This window comes from Prinia subflava, chromosome 4 (assembly GCF_021018805.1).
Source record: "Prinia subflava isolate CZ2003 ecotype Zambia chromosome 4, Cam_Psub_1.2, whole genome shotgun sequence".
Classification (NCBI taxonomy): Eukaryota; Metazoa; Chordata; class Aves; order Passeriformes; family Cisticolidae; genus Prinia; species Prinia subflava.
The window spans coordinates 4,770,954-4,794,066 of NC_086250.1; the positions used below are offsets into that span (position 1 = coordinate 4,770,954).

Below are 23,113 nucleotides of genomic sequence, written 5' to 3' on the forward strand. Positions count from 1 at the left end.
TCAGTAATGTGATTTTGCAGTCAAACCAGAGTCCCAGGGCCCCCTCTGCCTCTCAGGCTGCTGAAGCCTTACCTTTGGAGCAGGAGGAATCAGGAGGGAGAATGTCTTCACTTCTTCTCTGTTGTGAGAAGCAAGGAGATAAAAAGATTTTGGAGAATGCCACTTGGTTGACCAACTGTTTAGTTTTTTGCACATTCTGTACTACTTGGTTGTTGAAGTACAAGCTGTTCCCTTGAAGAAACTTCTACGTTCTCTTCACAGCAAAAGAAAATTTGCACTCAAAAACCAGTAACATGTTGGGAACACAGAGAAAGGAGACAGAGTTGTCAGAATAGGTGAGAGGCTCATTTAACACTACCTGTGGCAGGGCTTGTGCTATTATCCATTGAGGGCTGTTATGAAGAATGATGTTAATTCTTATTTGTTTGAAAAACCTTGCTTTACCAAGTTTCATCTGGGGTAAATATCTGGGCATGAATCATCAGATCTGACCAGAATCTCATTTCCAGTCTGACATCAATTATCAACGCACCTTTGATAAAATGTTACCTCCTGGGAAAATCAAGATGCTTCCATCAAAAAAACTCTATAATATAAAAAAAACCCAAAAACCAGAGCACAGAAATAAACACCCAAACAACAGAAGTAAAAGGGAAATTGTGTTAGTATGAGTCACCTGACTGACTCTATGTCTGGCACAGATCAGGAGTGTTTCTAGAACTGCCAAGGCATTTATTCAATGTTAAAATGCTGCTTACAGAAGGAGAACAACACACCATGATTGTGTACAGTTCCTGAGGCTTCTGGAACTTGGATTTTTCTTTAAGAATTTCCAGACCTAGATGCACTATTTATATCTTCTACCAGAGTGCCCTTCATTTAATCTCTTATAATAGACACACCTTGCCCATACCTGCTGGAAGTTCATAATCAGAGCTCTGAATGTAAAAAACAGGGTCTAAATGTGCTGGTCATGGTCTTTAAGCAATAAAATGCAAATAACTCCACCCCCAAAAGCCAGGATATGAGGAACTTCCTTTCAGTGAGTACCACACCAACTCCCATCCCTGTTCTTGCACATACATGGGGCAGATGCTGGAAGAAAGGTCAGAAAATCATTTAATCATTTAATCCCTCTCTTTAGCCATCTGATCTACTTTCTCAGATAAAGTGTGATAGATTTTCTTTGTGTCTATTATCACTATTCCATATCCTAAGGCAATTTAAAATTAGGAAAGAAACTTTGTTTCCTAAGGCAATTTAAAATTAGGAAAGAAACTTTGTTTCCTAGTTTTAGGTTTCTGTACAGAACTGCAAGGAGAAGAGAAAATAAAGCAAAGTAAAGCAAAATGCCTGTGGTAATGGAGACAAAATCTACAGTGATCTTGATAAGTAAGTTTTGTACTATTGCAAAGGTACATCCTGAGAGCTGTCAACAAAAAATCACACTAATAATATTTTAGAGATTTCTTTCCCCTTTTAATAACTGTTGCAAGCTTCCTTTAATAAAGCTTTTCTCTGGACAAGATTGCCTGTAAAAAGCTGTGGATTTTCAAGTATTCAGTCCTGTATTTCAAGGTTTACTAAAGGAAAAACTTCGCCTACTTAAACAAGGAAGGAAATTTATATATATCTGTGGTACAAATACAGTGGTCCTTAGGATAAAAATGCCCTCCCTTCCATCCACACAAACACACACAAAAAAAATTAAAAAAAAAAAAAAATCAAAGCAGCTTAAACACCTATCACTTTATTGCATCAGTTCAGAGTAATATTTCTCAGACCTACTACTGAAAAATGCTGCAAAATAATACACCGCTGTCTTAATTTGCTTTCCACTTTGACTGTTCAACACTTTCAAGCCAAACCCCAGAGCTGTAGTGCAGTTTGGGTTCTGAGGGTGCTCACTGACAGCCCCAGGGGTCTCACCTGGCCATGGCACATGGGACCAAGCCTGGAAAAACGAGCTCAGGTCACAAACCCCACAGCAAAGGCCATCAGAGAAGCCCAAGTGAAACTGATTGGCCATGTGGAGCTGTAGGACTAAACACAGAGCAAGAGGACTTGAAATGAACTCAGTGAAAAAATGTCAAATGTATTGTGGATCTCTTCCTCTTGATCTTTCAATCATAATCAAATTTATGACACTTGCAAAATTTTGGCTTGTCCTACTTTTGATCTAGAAAGGGGCTGAGAGCAAGAGGAAGGGACAGTTCCCCAAAATTTTGAATACCTTTTCCACTTATTGTTGTTTCAGATGAGAAAAGGAGGAAGATAGGGTAAAGCAAACAAAAAGCCAATGTTCAAAGATACTTTTTGAACTCCCAAAATGTAAACCAGTGGTTGAAGCCAGTAATTAGACTCCTTTTGGGCTCAGAAAAACTGAAGCATAAGCAAAGTTACAAAAGACCTTGTTTCTTTTTTACATATAAGTTTCCTCACTCTCCTCTGAGGTTCTTGAACCAGGAAGAATGTCTCTTTTGTTGACAGCATCTGGTTCTTTGCTGGCTGATCTTTCTGCATTTTTAATATCTGTCTTCTCTTTTCCATCTGGTTTGAAGCGTTTCATAATTAAAACAGAGAGCACTATGTACAAGAGACAGCATCCTGCCCGTAGTCCTGCAATGAGGCCAAGATAGACATTCCTGGGGAAAAAAAAAAGGGGGGGGAAATGCATTTATATTAACAAAACTTTCCAATTCCGTATGGAAACGAGTAAGATATAAAGAGCAGTTTGATGAAACCATCTGTTCTCAGCCAGGTATTGCTTCACGTTTTAAAATAAGAAATAAAAGGCAGAAAGCAAATGACCTCATGATATTTAGCCCCAGACAGGCTCTGATCAGGTCTTAGACTTACAGCAGGAATGTCTGGAGAGTGCTGCCACTCAGCAGACTCTGTGTTAGGGCTGACAAAAGAGGCTCTGCACCAGCTGGGGCTTTTTGCCTATTGTCCCTGTCCTTCCCCAGCTCCTCACTGGCACACTCAGTGCTCCTGGCCACAGTTCTCCAGTCATTTGTGTCCTACAAAGTCCAAGTGGATTTTGTGAGATGTCTCATACGATGGGAAGCAAATAAATGAGGGATGAGGGAGAGAATCTGCAGAGCTCCACGTACTCCACAATTTTTCAGCATCCCACGAAGCCCAAGTGTCACAGAGTTACTCAGTGCACTCATTCAATTATTCAGTGCAGGCTACAACAAAAGAACTCATGATTTAAGGCAGTGCCCTGCAATTTTAGATGTCAGATTGAATAAAAATTATTTTACTTGTTTATCTATTAAGGTCCAGCCAAAGCAAGGAGCTGTGGTGCTCTTAGACCCCAATCAGTCTATGGACAGGTGGCATGAGGAAAGTCCCCCTTGGTCCTTGCTGCCCCAATTCCCAAACCCTAATGAGGATTACCTGAACTCTTTGGTGTCGTACACTCGGCAGGATCCAGACCCCCCACAGCTTTTTGTCCCCCATTTCAAGCACGTCTCGTCTATCAAGGCACCAAAATAAATAGGGGCTGGGAGTCCTCCTGCAAAGAAAATTCTCATTTCATGGTCTCAGACATGGAGATCTCATCATTTAGTGTCATGTAAAGAAATGAGGAAGTGAATCTCCAGGTTTTAAATTATGCCTGAATGGAATGGGATTAAACATCCAGTTCCAGCTTTGAGAGGACAAGATTTGTGAAAATATTTATGCAAGTACTTAAAGGGAGTTAAAACGATGGACAACTATATCTTAATAATATCCAGCAAGGGAAATGTTAGCAATTCCCTTTAATGGTATTTTTATTAGAAGTTTAACTTCTGTTGTTTAAAGAAATAATATAACCAACATTTTTTTTGCAATCCCTGGTGTGGAATTACATGCCATTATATGACATTAATATTTATGTATATTGATGTGTCTATTGAGGTCTTACACAACAGTTTGCCATTAAAGGGTGTTTAGTGAAATGCAAAGGGATGAAATTAAGCACTTCCTCCACAGAAACTGGGTAATAGATGTACTATTTATGTAGCACTGAAAGAATTTCTTTTAGACAGATAATAATATTTTAATATCATCAGTAAGCTGTTTGAGGAAAAGTGTGCAATTTTGTGAAGTTAACTGTCCTATAGAAGTAGAAGACTGATTCTCTGCAGTGTCCAGCTAAAATATGGATATTTGGAGACAGATCCAAATGACTGCTTGGGCTTGTCTGCAAGGCAGAGATATCAAAATCAGCAAACAAGGGAAGATGAGGCAAGGTTTGCTTGGGGCAGGGCAGACTATGTGTCTGAATACTTAAATAATTGTTTAATGCAGATAAACTCAAGAAACAAAATAATAGGCAAAGTACATGTGAGCTTTAAGTGAATAATGGTCAGCAAAAGGGAGGATGGCTGTTCAAGATATGCAGACTGATCAAGCTCAGGCAGTTGTCCACAATTTAAAAAATAAAAGAAACTCAAAAATAAAATGAAATTTCCTTCCTTTGCCTAATTTATTTTCAGTGTAGAGGAAAAATATTAAGAGATAATCATAATATGTAAATACATACCAGGAAACAGGTAGCAAGCTCCTCCAAACCTTTTGAAATATAGTCTCCTTACAAAGAAAGATTTTGGAAAACTTTTGTTTTCTCTGGAGCAGGGGCATTGTAATGGTAACTTTGGTCTACCTCTTTTGGCTTCTTTGGCTACCCACTTGAAAACCACAAAGAAATCAAATCTTACCTAGTACTCTACCACCCAAAGTTTCTATCCCAACAGCGAAGGATTTCAGGTCTGGTGAAACAGATCTGGAAGGAAAACAAAAGCAAAGATAAAGTTCACATGTAGAGTCTCCTTCTGCAGAAGAATACTCATTGCAATAAATGGAAGAATCTACAGAAACTCCTCTTGAACCAAAGGAAAACAGGTTGTAAATGCTTTTGGGAGACAATGCACAGGGACATTAAAGTGAACCGACCAAAACAAGGCAGTTCATGCCCATAAATTAAGCTCCAAGCAGATGCCTGGCTGTTTGAGGGGCTGCACTGTGCAGTGATGACCAGGGAGAACAAGGCTGTGAAGTCCTTGTTAGATTGAACCCACCCCTGCCTTTAGCATTTTACAGAGAGGCAGTGAATGTGAGTGACCTGGCTATGAAAACACCTCATTCCTACCAGTGGAAAGCAGCCTGTGTCCATCAGGTGAGCTGGAAGGATTGACAAAAGCCAGAGGGGAGGATTGAGCTGGCACAGGGGCAGGAGGAAGCCCAGCCTGGAGTTTATACACCAGGATGTTGTCTCTTCAGCATCAACATCAAAGGCTTCTCATTATACATATATTCTGAAAGCTGGCCAGCAAAGTGAGCCCTGTCCCTAACCCAGGTGTGCACTATGCTTAGAAATGCTGCAGGAAATCAGCAGCTTAGCCAAATTATTTAGTCACATGCACTGACCACTGTGATTGTGATTCACACACATCAGCAGGAAAATATGGACACTTCCACATGGCACGCACAGAACATTGTCTTTTCTTCTGAATGTAAAATGGTGGTGCTGCTTTCCAACTGAAGGAATGAAAATTTTTAAAAAATATTCCCACTATAATTCTGTTCCTCTCAGCTGACCAAAAATATGGGACTATCAGACTTCTCCCAACACAGGAGACATTGTGAGGCCACAAGGCTTAACAAAGGTACCTGTTTTTCTCTGAATAATGTGAACAGCATTGGCTATGGCTTGGTATTTCATCTTATTTCAAGTCCAGTGCTCTGGTAAAAACATCCCTATCACTAGAATTGAAAGCCAGCATTCAGGATCAGCATAATGTCCCCCCTTTCATCACCAAAGTACCTACTCAGCATTAAATTAGAATTAAATTTCTGGACAGATATTTTGCTCTGTCCCTGAAAAGAGCTGGATTTCAGAGTACAGGCAAATCCTCAGGGGCACAATTTGACCCACGTGCCATAACTCACAGCAGGAATAAAATAGCAGATATCATTTTCTGTTTCTCTTTCCCCAAGCTTTACAGTCAAGGTAAGGTAAAGTATTTCACCTAAACATAATCATGTATGTAGGAGTGCCTCCTAAGGCTAAAATAAAGGCACATGCAGTCTGTAATGCTAAAAAATAGGGAAAGGCTTTGGTGCAGCTTTCTCTTTGGCATTGTCCCAAAACTGCAGAGGCATTGCCAAGCCCCAGTCCTTGTCCTTCCACACAGCTGCAATTGTGAAACACCTGAAAAGATAAGATGAGAAGAAGAATTTATTGATTCATAATTCAGCAGCAAAAAAAAAAAAAAACCAAAAAAAACCCCAAACATTTCAGCAGCTAGATTTTTCCCTCCCATACCAGCCAGGCTGTTGTTGATGCTGAAAAGAACTCTGTAATCAACTCTGCAAACTGATGGCCAGGTCATTGATATGCTCCAACCTCTCTGGGCTGCTCCAGAGACACAAAGCAATTCTGGTTTCAGCCATACCTCTGCTAGAACAGAAGGTGCTCTGTGTGTGTTTAAAATGGGTCAAAGCTAACAAAATCAGATGTGAACTGCTACCCAGCCATTCTGCTCAGATATCCCATGAAGGTGAGTAACAACAACAAGAAAAGATTGCAAATATGCAATCATGCAGATATAATTATATGCTTAAACAGCATCTGGGGCTGGATTGGTAGTGGGCTTTGAAGTTAGCAGGAGACTTGGGTTTGAAGGCAAATTTTCCTGAAGTGAAGCCAGACAATATCGATGGGATGTTATAAATACAAGCCTGGTAATTCTGCTTGTTTTTTTCAGTATTGTCAATGAAGACAATTCTGCTTCTGCCAGGAGACACAAGCATTTGCACACTCTTCTGCAAACACAGTATTTTTAATAGCTGTGCTCAGGTAGGATTATTTGAAATTGAGGAAATGGCTTTGCTGCTGATAAAAATATCCCTACATAGATATTCCCTATATCTAGTCTAAAGCTACCCTCTTTTAACTTAAAACCATTGCTCCTGGCCTTATTGCAGAGTCATCTACTGCCTGGATATTTACCATATTCCTTCCTGTGCCAGAGGATGATTTACACCCTGCAAAGCAGGCTGTCATGTACGTGATCCCATTTTCCCCACAGACAGGGTCCCACTGGTCCACCTTGCAGCTGCACTCAGCATTGCAGCTGGCCACGTAGATGTGCTTGCTGGAGGAAAGGGGCTTCATTCTGGAGAACAACAGAAAGGAATTAAGGAATTATTTAGTGGAATTTTATAATAATTTAAAAAAATATTAGGGAGTAGGCAGGAAAAACATGGAGAAAGTGCAGTAATTAAAATGGACAGATATCTGCTACCACCCAATGCACTGTGAAGTTGTCATATGGACATTAAGGTGATTTCAGCTAAAACAAAGTTCTCTTGGGATTTTTCATCAAGTGTTAGCATTTCTATGGATTGTCACTGAAAAGGAATGGAAATGAAAAGGCTGGGTGGGAATATCTGGTCTTACTTTTGCATTTGAAAGCTCACCCCAAGAAAAAGAAAACCATACCTAGAGTCTCTTATCACAGAGACTTGGCCCAAGAGAAGCCCATATTTTTCCTCAGCAGTAGGATTCCATACCACATCCAGGTGAGAGAGGTAGGGATGTAAAACCACATAAAACCAAAACAGCAAGATGATCAAAAACTTGACATTTTTGTCACTGGATCCAGGTCACTGTTTCAGGGCACTCTGAGCACAGGTCAAGTCAATCACAAAGGTAAAAATGTTAAAAAAAAAAATGCCTTTTCTTCCGCCCTCTTCCTTCCCTCAGCCAAAAGCACACATTAAGTGGGCTACATTGCCCCCAAATCTCTTAAAAGGGAAGATAACTGAGAGATTTAGCCCTCATTAGACTGCTGCTTATCTTCAAAATATAAATTGTTAAATAGGTAAAACACTAAATGAGTCACTTAACCAGGAACAACCCTAAAACAAGCTAAATTCTCCAGACTCAGTTCTCCTGAAGAAGCTGTAAATGCTCTTTCAATGTATGTTCTCTTGCTGTTTATGCTTATTTTTAATTCACTCTGAGGTATCAGATGTTGTACTCAGCCAGGGTATCTCCACTGCACAAACCCCTGGAATATTTTCATGACAAAAAATAAGCTCAAAGTTAAACTGGACATCAGGTTTGCCAAGATAACTTAAACATTTCCCTGAGCATCAGCTCGGTTTCAAAAAACACAGGGCTGAATTTCTGTCTAAAAATGCAGCAAGTCCTGCTGGATTCAGTTTAATCCTTTAAAATCCCTTGAAACTTGGACCAGAGCAAGCTAAATTTACACAGCAGACGATTGTGGCAGACTGCTAGAGTCTGGAAAGGGCTCTCAAGGAAGCAGGACCCATGGCCCTGGTGAGGGATGGGGAGCCTCTGTCTGCAGCACCCAGTCCAGGACCACTTTCCACCCTCCAGAGAAATGAGAAATGGGTCAGAGGCAACTCCAGGAACCACAGGGGGCTGGCAATGCCCCCTGTGGGCTCAAAACTGCTGATCTAGTGATGGTCCCTTCTGGAGTGCCAATGGGGAAGACATTTCCAACACTTCTTTTAGATCCTACTCCCTACATAAACAGAAAAAGGCTGGCTTTAAATTAAGGCTTTGAAAGAGAACGTAGAAATTTAATTTGCCTGTAATAAATGCCATCTTTTTAGCAATTTGCCAAGATATACAAGTATATTGTCAGTAACTGAGAATTTAGGAAAAAGAAATAGAGTATTTAGGAAAAAAGGAATGTCCAGTTTAAACAAAGTTCGGAAAATAAAATTAGTATATATTTTTCCTTTCCCCAGCTTTAGGCATGACTTCAGACTGACAATTCTGTCTCAAAACCTAGGATTTTCTTCCATGCATCACTCCCAAAGAAGCAGCTGGGACATGTGAAATACAAAGTTATGTTTCGTGTCAGGGAAATGAAGAAAATCTGTGTAATTGTAGTTGTAGAACATGGCCATGGGACAGTTATAAAGATGAGTTCTAATAAACAACTGAGGAAAGCATGGAAGGAAGTTTTTGAATAAATCTTTTGCTTGAAATTACCTATTATAAGTCTCAAGCTATTCTGTAATAAGTGTCTTTTAATTAAAACTTTAGAAGCTTGCTTTGTATTAAAGAATTTTTAACTGTAGTTTTAGATTGTAAAAAAGCTTTTAGACAAAAGAAGGAAATAAGAAGGGGGCTCAAGCCTTTCACAGAAGGTGGGAAAACATCCTGGACACGAAAACAAGACTTCAGCTCACTGATTTGTGGCTCCTGAAGAGGAAAACTAAAATCATTATCGAATATTTATCGACCTGGAAAATAGAAATGGGATCCCCCACATCTGGAAGCTGGACCCCACCATCTGGAAAAACATATACTGGATGTACATCCTGGAATATTGAAATATTGAAATAGATCACAATAGCCTATAGAATTATACAGGGCAAACTATGAATTTATGACTGTTAAGTATTGAATTGTGACGTTAAAACTAGAAATGGAAACAGCTGAGAAAGCTTATGAATATGTATTAATATAGCAAATAAAATCCCAGCAACTCCAGCAATGGGTGTGCAGTCGGAAGGGAAAATCCTTCCACTGTACCCAGCGCGCTGCCATGCTAATTAATTAATTATTAAATTAAATTGCTGATTAATATATCAAGTGTCTCATTTCTAACAGACAGGTGATTCCAGCACCCCAGAGCTCAGGTACAGACCCAGAGTAGGGCGCTGTCAGCCCGGCCACCTGCAGCACCTCGCAGCTGCACGTGAAGTACAGCAGGTTCAGCAAATACGCCCCCGTGAAGGTGAGGCAGGCAAACTTGGCCATTTCAGTGATGTGGAGCTTGAATTTCTTGATCAGGAAGCCTCCCAGGAACATCCCCAGGATGGTGACGGGTAAAAGTACCACACCTGCAAATGGAGGATGAAGAAAAAAATGCTGATTGCTCTTTCAGAATAAATATCCGGTTCTAGTCTTTTCAAAATATCAGATAGCTATTTTGGGCTGATTCTTTGAGGTTCTAAGATTTATATTACCTTCTAGTAATTTCACATCCCCACTTTGTTTTTCAAATCATATTATGACTTTAGAAAGCTCAATTGCTCAATATTCGCTGCATTTTTACTATATTATTGTTTGTATGTAGATATATTAAAACCTATACAGGTGCTTGTTAGAAACTGGAATGAATTATAATGTCTTAGCTCATATGCACTTCATACAAAATAAAACATAAAATTTTATGAAAGATACAAAAAAGTCCCCAAAACAGAATATAAAAGGAAATTGCATCTGGCTCTGCACTGGATTCCATTTTGATCTGAGAGTGGATAATGAGATGATTTGCAATTAGATTTAATCTGTTCAGTATTTCACAAACACCAGCTCTTACATATATTGCAGAACAGAGAGGATTTACAAGGTGTTATTGGGAGGGGTTTGCCTTTCTCTGGTTTTATGGGTGGTGGCTTCTCTTGGTAATTTGTGTAAAATTTTCTCAGCATTCAGAAAAAAAAGACAGGAAAAAGAAAGTTCTTCCCACACTTGTAGCTGACTAAGGCCTCATGTCTCCAGATTAAAGTAATGCAATATCAGCTCTGCAATGACCTCACATAGCCTGGTTTTCCTTCCAGATTATGAGACCATATCAATCACTGTAAAATTAATATAATTTCAGCATTCTTTTTTTGTAGAACACCAGAAAGTGCTTATTTTTGAAGGAACTGGTAGATAGAAAAAGAGTTTGAAATTAATGAAGTGACTCAAACTTTTATAATTTGGTTTCTTGTTGCTTATAAAATTTAGATTTATAATCAAAATGAAAGAACATTTATACCAATATATTACTCTGAAAAGAAAAAAATCATACATTTCATTAAACATTTTAATTTTTTCCTGTTAGTTTTTACTTAGTTGCAGCTGATGTGTGGTTTTTAGTCATGAAAACAGACACATAACCCAAATCTCACCATGAAAAAATCTTTTCCACTTTTAATAATCCTCTAGCTCACTGAATTAGGAGCAGAAGGAAAATTAACACTAAAATTAACCTCCATTTTCAAAATACAGTAAGAAAATTACATGCTACTACATGCTTTCTTTTCAACAAAAAAAAGTTCACATAAGCTCCTGCTAAAACAGAAGGCAAAATAACTAATAAAAGCTTCCTTTTTGAGGCTGGAATTTGAAAAGAATTCATATACCTACCAATTAGAAAGATGGCTTTGGCCACTGATACATTAAATTGCTGCTCCATAAACTTTGTCTCATAGGTTATTATCCCAACTAGGGAATTGTACTGCAGAATAGTGAGGAAGATGAACACCACAAAAATTGGATTTCCAAACAGCTTCCTGAGTGCTGGCAAGAAATCTGCAATGGAGAGGTACATGCTGTACATCCTGCTAAACACAGAGAAGAGTTGTTTTGGCATCCTTTAGAGAGTAAAATCAGCTTTGATTTAATTACTGGCTGGGTTGCAGGCTGTAATTCCGTGCCTAACACAACACAAGCTTGCTCAAGTGAGAGTTCTCCTCGTTGCCAACATGTGCCCTACAGGAGGAGCAGGGCCAAACAGCACAGTGGGTGCTGAGCTGGGGATCAGGGATCCTGGATGACCTTGAGTGTGGCACAGGGCTCCTCTCTGGGGGTGCTCAGGCTCACAACACACTTCTCAATGTCTGTACAGAGCGTTAAGACCCTGTACCAAGTGTAAAATTTGGTTCCTAAAGCAGGAGCCCTCACCAACCACACGAGAACGTCACATGAGGGTGATGTTTAGAGAACAGAAGCCCCCAAAAAGGCTGGAATAATTTCTGGGACCTTTGATTAGAATATTAAAATCCCTTAAAATAAAATGAACCTGCATTTAGACTGCAGTCTGGCCCTTGGCACAGCTACCTAAAAGGTGAGAGTTACAAAACACATCTGCTGTAGCTGTGAACATATACACAAATAAAACCTTGGGTGTAATAATAAAAGTATCAAAAGGAAAGCAATGGCTGGGTGGATCTGGTATTGCCTGCATGAGATTCATTCAGCATCCCTGAGTTCATACACAGGAGTTACAAATCCATGGAGTCCCTCCAACATCCAATGAGTCATAATGAGCTCCAGGTTCCTTCCCAAACATTTGCCTCAGTGACACAGCAGCCTGCCCTCCATGGATTGGTCATTATTGAGGGATGAGATGTTTTCCCCACTCTCTTTTCACAATCATAGGATTGTAGCTGTAATACATCATCTCACAACTATAAACTGAGCATCTCTGGTGCTCAGAGAAACAGCACAAGATTTTTTTCTGGCTGTCTGGCATCAGGAGAGGACTGAAACTCGCCCTTAGCATTTAATTATAATGGCACATTTTTTTTTGTCAAATATAAAGACAATTTTGTCTATAATTTGCACTGCAGAAATGTGCATTTTGCTGAAGGTTGTGCGAGTCCATGCTCAGCTCACAGTGAATCCATGAGACAGAATTCATATGCAAATATTTGGGCAATAATCTTTCACCTTTTACTGCCTCTGAGAACTTTAACTGTGGCTGAGCTGGGGGTTCTATTTTACAGTGACCTCCTTGAACAGGCAAGTGACTAATCTTCAGATTTTCATTGTCTCCTTCTTTTGGTAAGGAATAGGGCAAAAACCAGAAAGGCAATGAAGCAATGAAGTTGACTGCTCCACAGATAAGCAATCCAAGCCACCAGGCACCAACCCAACGGGTGTCCTTAGGACTTATGCTGATGGCATCTATAAAATACAGAAAGACAGGAAAATAGGTTAAAACAATAATTAAAGATTATTATACATTTCTGTATATCCTCACATATATCATTAAAAAACAGAGGAGAGGTGATCCATGTTCTCTATGAAGAATTGAAATGCAGCTTGTTGCAAATCATAGAATCATAGAATAGTTTATGTTGGAAGGGACCTTTAGGATCACCCCACTCCAACCCCCCTGCCATGGGCAGGGACACCTTCCACTGTCCCAGGCTGCTCAGAGCCCCATCCAACCTGGCTTGGACACTTCCAGGGATGGGGCAGCCCCACTCCTCTGGGTAAGTTGTGAATCACCCACTCCTGGAATTGAATCAGCCCCATGCAGTCAAAAATACATGTGTCCATTTAGGCCCATGGTGGGATTTCCTTGCCAGAATCCTCCAATAGTCTCTGGAAGAATGAGCAAAAGGATCCTTTACCCCCAAAAAAACCCTTCCCTTTCTCAATTTCCCAGACTCCCCTCCTTCTCCATCCCCAAACTCTATAGTTTTCCCCAAACTTCCTCAAATTTTCCCTGGGATTAGAGATTTTTAAGTGATTTGAACAATAAAATGAGCTTTGATGCAATCTCTGCTGCATCCTTTTTAAGAGAACGTACTTTTTGCTAAGTGCTCAAAGCGTCCATGAGCCTTTCACTGTTCCCTCAGCATGGATGGCCTTTTATTGAATCATTTGTTCTCAGCTGCACAGCAAGGGCCTAACAAAGTGTGTGTGCAAGCATAAAAAGAGATGCAGTGGGGGCTGGGGTCTTTTTCAAGGGCTATTCCAACCACACTACAACACATTAAAATGTCAATTTTTGAGCAGCTTCTGAGCAGGAAAAGCTCTCCAGAGAACTCTTTTTTGGGGCAGTGAACTGGGAAGGTGCTTTTGGCATGGAGATTCCTACCCAGAGATGTGGTGGCCCTTACACCATCCACAAAGGACATCACTCTCCCATGGAAAGCGTGCAGCCTTTAGGCTGATTCAGGATGTTTGATCCCCCCCTGGGAAGTCTCCTCAAGAGACTTCTCTAAGCCCATGGCGACCCAAATGCGTCAAAACCATGAGCCTTTGCGACGTTATGTTAATTAGCTGCTTGCTATTGGTTAATTCCCCAGTTCCTGGATTTTGATTGGTTCTTTGTGGATCCTCTCTCTGATTGGTCCTTTCCCAATCCCTTTCCTCATTGGCCAAGCTGTAACACCCCACCCCATGGATGTTTTTACACCATCCCTGCTCCCCTGAGTTCTCTGGTTCTTCCCCTTTGGGTCTCCTGGAATAAAGGAGATTTTTGAAGAAGAGAAGACCCCGTCTCGCTGCTTTGTTCCTGCGTCACCCGAGGGGGCGAGCGTGGCTCTGCAGCTGGGGCAGCCTCACAAAAGAGCTGTCACCCAATGCCTGTGCCCCTGTCACACGGGGTGTCCTTTTAAAGACACTCCTGGCCAGGAAGGCCATGGCACCGTCACCGCCAGAGCAGACCGCGACACCGCGGCACCGTCTGGTGCCACCCCAGGGCCCCTCACCGATGTCCACGACGCCGATGTCAACCCAGAGACTGGCACAGAAGGAGCCAAGCAGGAAACCCAGCGTGGGCCCAAACATCCCCGAGGATCTCACCAGGCCTGGGAGAGAGGGGAGACTGAGCAAAGAAACACTGCATGGGCAGGAGAGCCTTCCTCTCTGGAGGGGAAGGGAATGGGGAAGGGAAGGGAAGGGGGAAAGGAAGGGAAGGGGGAAAGGAAGGGAAGGGGGAAAGGAAGGGAAGGGGGAAAGGAAGGGAAGGGGGAAGGGGAAGGGGGAAGGGGAAGGGGGAAGGGAAGGGGGAAGGGGAAGGGGGAAGGGAAGGGGGAAGGGAAGGGGGAAGGGAAGGGGGAAGGGAATGGGGAAGGGAATGGGGAAGGGAATGGGGAAGGGAAGGTGAAAGCTGCCCTAACCATAGCTCTGGTGTAGATCAGATAAGATACAGAAAATAATTAAAGTTAGCCAAGACAAGAAATTTCTGTTCTAAGGAAAAGACTGTTTCAACTTTCACTTTTTTTGCAAAGTGGTTCAGTCCACCAAACTGGAATAAGTGACTGAAAATGGCTATTCTGAATGTAAAAATGTAACATTTTAATAAGCTGTAAACTAAATACTTTATTTCTTTTGCATGAATCAATTTTCATTCTGGCTGAATCCATGCTATTCTCTGTGTTTACTTTATATTTTTGATCTTACTTCCCCTGTAGTCCCCAACCTGTCTCAATCTCTCCTAGATTAGATTCTGACAGGAAAAAAAAATCAGCTAAACTTAAAAAAAAAAAAACCAAACCTTTAATCAGAAGCTCAGAGGTGATTACAAATATTTTGGATAGCTGCTGAGTTGAATACTTGTTTTTGACAGCTAACTCCACAATATTTCTATTTTATTCAACCTATAGATTTCCTCATTCCCAAGTAAGGACATTGGCTATGGCCTTACCCTGTAACATTACATACTGAGCTCTTCCTGAAACTGTCTTCCCATCTTTCTGACCAGCTCATTTTCACCAAACTGACTTCAGGCCACAGTTCTTGAACTCCCTCAGCCACACAAACACCCCATGCTATTAAATTAGTTTGCCAACCAATTAATTAGCTTGGGTGTAAGTCTCTCTGTCTTGGGCAATAGGTTATGTGCCATCAAAACAAGATCAAAACCCCAATTAGAAAGGATTTTTTACAACACCCTGGCAAGTTGTTTTTTCCTTCAGCAGAGACTAAAAAGCTTTCAAGTAGAAGCGTGCTGCATGTGAAATTCAAAAAGTCAGGTAAGAGCTCCTGAAACAAGTTCACATTACTGTAATTAATTGTGACTACATTACAGATCCTCACATTAAGGATCATTCCCTTATATGTGAAATAGTGATTAGGAAAAATTTGGTTCACTGAAGATGATATGCCAGATATGATTTTGTACTTTGGGGAAACAAGTATTTGATTATGCTTCTCTTCATCACAGAAGGTCCTTGGGGAAAGCAAAAAGACCATCCTGGAGTTATCCCTAGAAAATAGATATGAGACCTCTTTTGCACTGTTTGGGGTGTTTTGGTCTCTGTACAACTCAAAACTATCAAGATAATTTTTTTTGTTGAGTACTTGCTTGATTGTAGAAAATTGAAGCACAAAATGTCTAGCATAAAAATTGCTCATTTGTACATTACCTATGTAAAATGCTGAGTTTTCTTCTTTAGAGAAGTCATCAATATATGAAACTCCCAGTGGCATAATTGGTGCTTCCCCAATTCCACGTAGAAGGTTCCCCACCAACACAAAGAGCCACAGATAGGAATTTGTTGTTTTCTCACATCCTGCAGGCCATAAACATTTATATTTATGTGAACAATTCTGATATTGCTTTACAGCAACAGTAAAATAACATAAAATATGGGGTTTAATAATCGTTTTAGGGTGGGTTTATAAATATCATGGTTTCTAGCAGGGGTTTTACTGCTTTCTCTTAAAAAAAGAGGACAAGCAGAAGAAGGGAATGCAGCACCAGGGCTTTGTCTTACCAGCATTTATCACTGTGCTGGGTGTTTCTGTAGCATCTGTGACTGGAGAGCTCTCAGACTTCGCTGGGGAGCAAGCTGACACACTCGTGGAGGAGTTGTCCACACTAACAGTTATCCTCTCATAATTGTAACTGGAAAACAACTGTGTGAAATACAACTGACACATGAAGGCCTCTGCAGGAAGGGTGTCTGAGCCTTGTGTTCACATGTGTTCATTCCTGCTTCACACACACAAAGTGGAGGGGAGGCCCATTTCCAGTGCTTGGCTTAAAAAAAAATAGGTACCTTCATACCATTTTCAAATGCTCTGATGATTCTAGCCCCAGTATTTTCCTGAGCTAAAGAGCAACAAATCTGCCTCCAGAGATCGTTCTTTACACTGCAGGACAGGGGAAGAGTTCATCCACATCTGTCTACATACAACAGGGCTGATGTTTTTCCATGATGGCACTCCTTTCTCTACCTTTATGGCAGATGCAAGGATGCCAAAGGATTGGAAAGGTATGACCTGTGTCTGACAATTATGTGTGATAGCTTAATTGTGAGTAGGGTATTTAGATATTTAATTCTCCCCAAGTTTAGATTAAAATTCAGCATTTTAAAGAGCTTGTCATGAGTAGCCACCATGGAGAAAGAAACCTTTTCCATCAAGTAATAATTAAAGTTCAGTTAAATATAAAAAAGGGAACACAGTTTAAATATGTGTGTGTGTGTGTGTGTGTGTCCATCTCAAGTGAAAAATTCAACCCACTTTATCCTTAGTTATGTAACTTTTGTAGAAGTCTGAGGTTTCTCTCCTGCTTACTTGTAGCTAGAGGTAAACTTTCAGAGAGGAAACCAGAAAGTCAATATTAAAAAATCCACCCATTTTCCTGTTGGAACAGCTGGAAGAAACTACCACCTCAAACTTTTGGCTCAGGTGCATGCTTTAAAAAACACTTCATATGATCAATTGGTGCATAATGTGAAAACTCTCCATATTTACCGTCCCATGAGGAACTGAGGCATCCCTGACAAAAAAGCTCCCACGGACATGATGAGACACCCAACACCAATTATTTTTGGCCGATGAACTCTTGGTCCGAGGTAGCTCACCAACACCATCACCATTAAGTTGCCTGCATCAACAGGACAGAGAGCCAGCACAAAAAATATAGATTTATTTTGGCAGTCAAAGCGTGCCAAGAAGCACTTAGCCACTTTCAAAGGAAGGACATGTACCTATCTCAAAGCTGCCATCGATAATGCCAACAATGGATGATGAGATTTCAAATCTCCTTTCGATTTGACTGGACATGCTCTTCATGTAGCTCCCAGAAAATCCTTTGGCAAAAAAGGAAAAAGCTAGAGCTCCAAGAAATATCTGAAAAGAGAAGATAATTGAGTTTGCAAAGTAACAATTTTTGCTCTACGGCTGGATGCCTCAGCAACTCACTCAGGAAACACAAAAATCATATTGTAATTCCCTGTGAGGAGAATCTTCCTATTGTTATCCTTAAAAAAAATTTATTTTCTTTTTCAGGGTGGCCTCCAAAAACTCTGCTACTTCAAAGAAAAAGAAAGTTGACATTGATGGTATGCACCTTCTGACTTTCTAGTACATATTGGTTCAGCTGTTTCTTTCCTTAGGAAAAACTTGAAGCATAATTTCTGGTATTTATATCACAGTAAATCTTAATACTTCTCCTCCTGTTCTAAAAACCACTAATAAAAAGCTATATCTGCAACTACCACAGTGACTATAGCACATCTCTAAAGGAATTGTTAGTAAAATATGACCCCATTTTTTTAACTTCTGGGCACATTTATTGACTTCTGTGTGCTTGGAATTACAACCATAGAATCAGAATGGTTTGGGTTGGAAGAGACCAAAAAGATCATCTTGTCCCTTCCCCTGCCATGGGCAGGGACACCTTCCACTACAGCAATGGTAGCTCAGAGCCCCATCCAAGCTGAGCTTGGACACTTCCAGGGATGGGGCAGCCACAGCTCCTCTGGACAACCCATGCCAGGGCCTCACCACCCTCATAACAAAGAATTTCTTCCTAATATCCAACTAAACCTACTCTCTGTCAGTTTGAAGCCATTCCCCCTTGTCCTGTCACTCCAGGCCCTTGTCAATATTCTCTCTTCCTCTTTCTTGTTGGCTCCTTCAGGTACTTGGAGGCCACAATGAGGTCACCCCTGAGCCTTCTCTTCTCCAGTCCCAATTCCTTCAGCCATTCTTCCCAGCAGAGCTGCTCCATCCCTCTGATCCCCTTGGTGTCCCTGCTCTGGACTGGCTCCAGCAGCTCCCTGTCCTTCCTGTGCTGGGATCCCAGGGCTGGAGGCAGCTCTGCAGGTGGAGTCTCAGCAGAGCAGGGCAGAAAGGCAGAACCCCCTCCCTCCCCTGCTCCCAAATCCCTTCCATCCCCCTGTGGATGCAGCCCAAATCATTTTTCCCAATGCATATAATATCAAACAGTGCCATACAAAACTAACTGAGTTTTGATAGGACTTCAAATGGCAATTCAGTGTTCCAGAGAAAATGTGTGGGGAGGGCTCTTCCCTACCTTTAGCTTTGAACAATTGTGGCACACAGTCTTGGCAGGAACTGCACTGCCATCACTGTCCTGGAACAGTGATTTTTCTTTGAGCTGGCCCGTAGTGATTGGTCTGTCCATGGTTTTCCTTCTCCAGGTCTGATATGCAGGTCTTCCTGTTTGAAAAATATTGCTGTCTTTGACAATTTTTGGCATAAGAATTGCATGTTCCAATGTTTTTCAGACATACTCAGTGGTGAGACACTGCTGGAGATATCTGCACATTGACATCCTTTCTCAGGAAGGACATTAAAGAATATTCAAACTGCTGTAACTAATTAAGGACTACTGCACCTGATTTTTGACATCTTGATTTCTAAAGGGCTCCAGGACTTTCTTGGATAGATGGAAAAGATAGATGGTAACTCAATGAAGATTTTTAGAAATCTTTGTGGAAAAGGAAAGTCCCCAGGCAGCTGGAGGTTAGGACACTTTGTCAGAAAAACATCTTCATTCCACTTGAGCCAATTCTTTCTGAGATATCCATTTTTGATTACTGTTGCAGAATAAATGGACCTTTGGGGTGGTCCAGTAAGATTCTGCTATTGTATTTCTGAGGATTTTCTCAGTGAACACTACCATTCTGTCAGCATTTGAATAAGTAACATTATTTATTGGATAAATGTTTGTAGAATCAGACCACAAATGATGACAGAGGAGAAAATAGGGAGAAATATAGAAAATACCATAAGCAGTATGGTAGGTAAAGATGGGGAAAAGGGGAAAGAGAGCACTGATTGAAAGAAACAAATAGTGACTATCTGTAAGTTCCCAAGCCTTCACAAGCTCCCTGCAGGACAGATGATAAATGTAGATATTTTAACAAGATTGATAAACATTTTAGTTTAAAAGGTGATTTAAGGAGTCATCTTAAATATGTTGGCTGGTATATATTAGGCTGATCAGAGGAAAGCAGCTGATACCAAGATAATAAGTAAAAAAAAAAAAAATACTATTGCCAAATTTGTCTGTTAGAAAACTGGTACCAAAATGTACTAGTTAGCTCCAATATACATTTGCACATAAATTAAAGGAGTATAGAGGAATATGTGCCAAGAAATTGGCCTGTAACATTTTCTCCCCAAGACTCTGGGCCCAGGATTACCTGGATTCCCTGAGAAATGCCCACCTCTGTCAGAAAGGACAACACCCTTAGAAACCCAACAATCCCCTAAAGGTTACTCCTCATGACTGAAAACAGGCACTAAAAACAGGCACTAATGTCTCATAAAGAGATATAAAGCCTCATAAGCACTCTAACTTGAATTTGGTAGATTTTAGTTCCAAATCCTACTCCAGTAGGAGGGACTATGAAAAGAAAATGTATATTTCAGACTAAGGCATATATGAAATTTGTAAAGGGATCTAACCTTCCTTAGACCATCTTCAGCAGCTCCTAAAAACAAATTAAAAGTAATCTATAGGTAATTAAGATATAGTGAGTCAGATTTACCCCAATCTTTACAGGAGAGGAACTGGAAGACAGAGTTCTCTAAAGAAAATACATTCTTTACTGATTTGTATTTTGCTGATTATTAACTTTGTGAAACATCTGACTCTGTTAAATAAACAGTATCTAAATCAGTGTCATGGTTTTCTCTTCAATATATTTAATTTTAAATATAGAATTTTATTTATGGCGCCAGACTAATAGTCTGCCTGAAACTCACAGAAAATGTTACACTGTAGAAATATTTCTCTTATACCTAATCAAGCAATCACATTTTCCATAACCACTCTATGAGAATCTGAACTTTGGCAAACCAGTGAATCATTGACAACAGTGGTATTGAAAATTAAATGAAGCAAGAAAAAAAGAAAAAAAAGATTTATTAATTAGGAATAATGGAGAGTTTTTCTATGGAGGGATAAAATACCCTGCTCCCGACAGTGCTCATCCTTTGAAAAAAAAAAAAATTAAATTTGCAGAACTGAACTTTGTGCTTTACACAAAGTCTTTCAAGTTTAGTGAAAATGGGATGTGCAGAGAGGCTGCACTGGCAGCTCACAACTAAACAAACCAATTAACAAATGGCAAGAAGCAGGGAGGGAGGGTGTGGAGAGACAGCGAGAGGCAGAGAGAGCACTTACTTTGTGTCACAGCAGTGTCAGGCTGTTTCCTTCCCGTGCCCAAGGGCTCCCAGGCTTGGAGCCAGTGCAACGTCACAGCCAAAGCACTGCCTGCTCCAAAAAGTGGAGCACCTCACCACATGTTTTTTTAAACCTTGGATTTCCTTCTTATGGTGATTGCAAAACTTTCCCACAACCGCCGATACAAAAGCCGTGCAGAGGAAGGCAGGTCCGTGCTGCTGTCACTGCTTTGGCAGCCTACCTGCCAGTGGTGCCAGCCTCTCCTGGGTGGAACAACTTGTTTCCTTCACTCTTTCTTTTCTTTTTTTTTTTTTTCCCCCTCTTTTTTTTTCTTTTTTTTTTTTTTTCCTCTCCTTTTTTTTTCCCCCCAATGTCTAAACATTGGAGCTGCATTAAGCACATCTAGGACTCCCTACCATCCACCCAACCACCATGGAGTGGGCTCAGCTCAGGAACAAGAGCCCTGAGAGTGCAGGCTCAGCTTTTCCAAGCACCTACAGCCTCCTGCTGTAGGTCCAGCTTTCACTTTTTGGTGCCTTGGAGGAGGCTCAGCAGAGATACCAAGGGATGCCCGAGCTCCTGAAAGGGCATGAGTGGCTCATGGAGAGCTGCCAGTTTTGGTACGAGCCCTCTGTGTCACAGCCCCAATGCATGGAAAGCCTTGATTATCTTCTTTTGTATAAAAATGCATTAAGGGGTTTGCTAAAAGACTAAATTAATTAAATATATGGAATGATAACATTTAGTCAGAACTAAAAAAACATTATGAAAGCTAAAAGAAATCATAAACTTGCTAAGTACATAAATATGCAAGCTCTCATTCTCACCTGAAACTTGCAGGTTAGCAATCATTTTATCTGCCACGTTTTCACTTGTTATTGGATTTTGCTTGATAGAATTTTACACATTTTACTGTGATCATTATATATTTATTGATTAGTTATGGGTCTTAATTTAAAGTTTCAGTTTTTCTGTTTTACCAGCATACACTATATTCTGTTTAACCATAGACTATATGCCCTATATTTGCTCTCAGTGAACAAATCAAAACACAGCCTATTTCTATCATTTCATAAGAATATTTGCAACAGAACAAAGCGTTATTTTCTATGATCATTTTAATGCAATGTTCCTGCATTGTTATTTAAATGCTGAGCTCTTGTTTAATTAATTTAGTTTTAAAGCAAGGGAACAATGTTGAAACTCACTTTCCCTTAAAAGAGTTCAGAATATGGGAAATCCATCAAATCTATTCTTCAGATAAATTTATTCTCATTTGCATACTTTTACTCAGGTGAAGAACAGTTATCTTGACCTAGTTCTTAATGCCTTAATTACTTGAATTTTTAAAAATCTTTTAAAAGCTTAGATTAATTAACCAGAATGTCATTAGAATGAAGCAGATTTTGCATCATCTGGCAATGTCAAATTTACACATCCTGAAACCTGTATTTGGACTGCTTTTAACTGTTACAAAATTGCAAAGTTAGCAGGAAAAAAAATTATGAATATTAGCAATGGGTTCCCTATTTATTCTTGCTGACAGTCTGCAATGAGGTGGAAAAAGTTAAGTCTGTTGGAAAGGCCCCAGCAAGCCCATTGTCTGTCAGGAGAGCAGGCTCTTAAACCCTGTTCCCAAGATGAGACACCCACAAGAAATGTATTTTAAAGTTAAATACACAGAAGTTTATCTACAGAGGACATGACACTTCTGGTGATCCTTGAATACAGATGGAAATATCCACTCACAAGGCAGCACCACATGGATCCAGGGCAGGCACGTCCAGATGAGCCACTCAATCAGGTTTGCCTTATAGTCAGAGGAGGAAAAAGAAGCATTTCCCAAGACATGTGTTCTTTGATCTATTCTAGATACTTACTTTAGGTAGGAAATGGAATGAACTCCAGCTGTGGAAGGCTAGACAGCCAAGGTTTTGACAAAAAAAAAAAGTCAGATGAATCCCACTGTAAAAGACTTCAGCACTCCCATAAAAACCAGTCTTCTGCAGCTTTTCCAACCTGAGCAACAGTGCCTGTGACAGCGTTTGCCATCATGCCAAGTCAGCTGTGATACAGCAGCTGCTGGCAGGTGAGGAGAAGGGCTCTGCAATGGAAGGGCAGTCCTGGAGAGGACAGGCACATCTGCCAGATCCACTGGCACAGAGCAC

The 23,113-nt window shown here is 40.5% G+C and overlaps 1 protein-coding gene across 2 annotated transcripts; it reads right to left on the bottom strand.

The window, feature by feature from the left end:
* Positions 1-1,729: 1,729 nt before the first annotated feature.
* On the bottom strand, positions 1,730-23,113 carry LOC134549559 (solute carrier organic anion transporter family member 1C1-like). 2 transcript variants are annotated; one of them, XM_063395217.1, is made up of 15 exons: positions 22,826-23,113; positions 18,825-18,970; positions 17,494-17,635; positions 17,258-17,390; positions 16,273-16,403; positions 15,922-16,068; positions 14,263-14,361; positions 12,488-12,724; positions 11,183-11,347; positions 9,690-9,885; positions 7,007-7,172; positions 6,024-6,205; positions 4,713-4,777; positions 3,406-3,523; positions 1,730-2,645 (listed from the first exon to the last, which is right to left on the bottom strand). In XM_063395217.1, the coding sequence occupies exons 2-15, from the start codon at positions 18,933-18,935 to the stop codon at positions 2,423-2,425; spliced, it is 2,115 nt and encodes a 704-aa protein (XP_063251287.1). In that variant the 5' UTR covers positions 18,936-18,970; positions 22,826-23,113; the 3' UTR covers positions 1,730-2,422. The 2 variants fall into 2 exon arrangements, with proteins under 2 accessions (XP_063251287.1, XP_063251286.1); XM_063395216.1 differs by lacking the exon at positions 22,826-23,113 and adding an exon at positions 20,946-21,225.

What these genes read in the sequence shown, in the direction of transcription:
- LOC134549559 (XM_063395217.1), bottom strand. Translation starts at nt 18,935, where the DNA reads ATGGACAGACCAATCACTACGGGCCAGCTCAAAGAAAAATCACTGTTC. An exon ending in CCTCAGTTCCTCATGGGACG is followed by an intron (nt 16,404 to 17,257) that starts GTAAATATGGAG and finishes GTTGTTTTCCAG; the next exon opens with TTACAATTATGAGAGGATAA. An exon ending in GTTCTCAGAGGCAGTAAAAG is followed by an intron (nt 11,348 to 12,487) that starts GTGAAAGATTAT and finishes TCTCCATTGCAG; the next exon opens with ATTTCTTGCCAGCACTCAGG.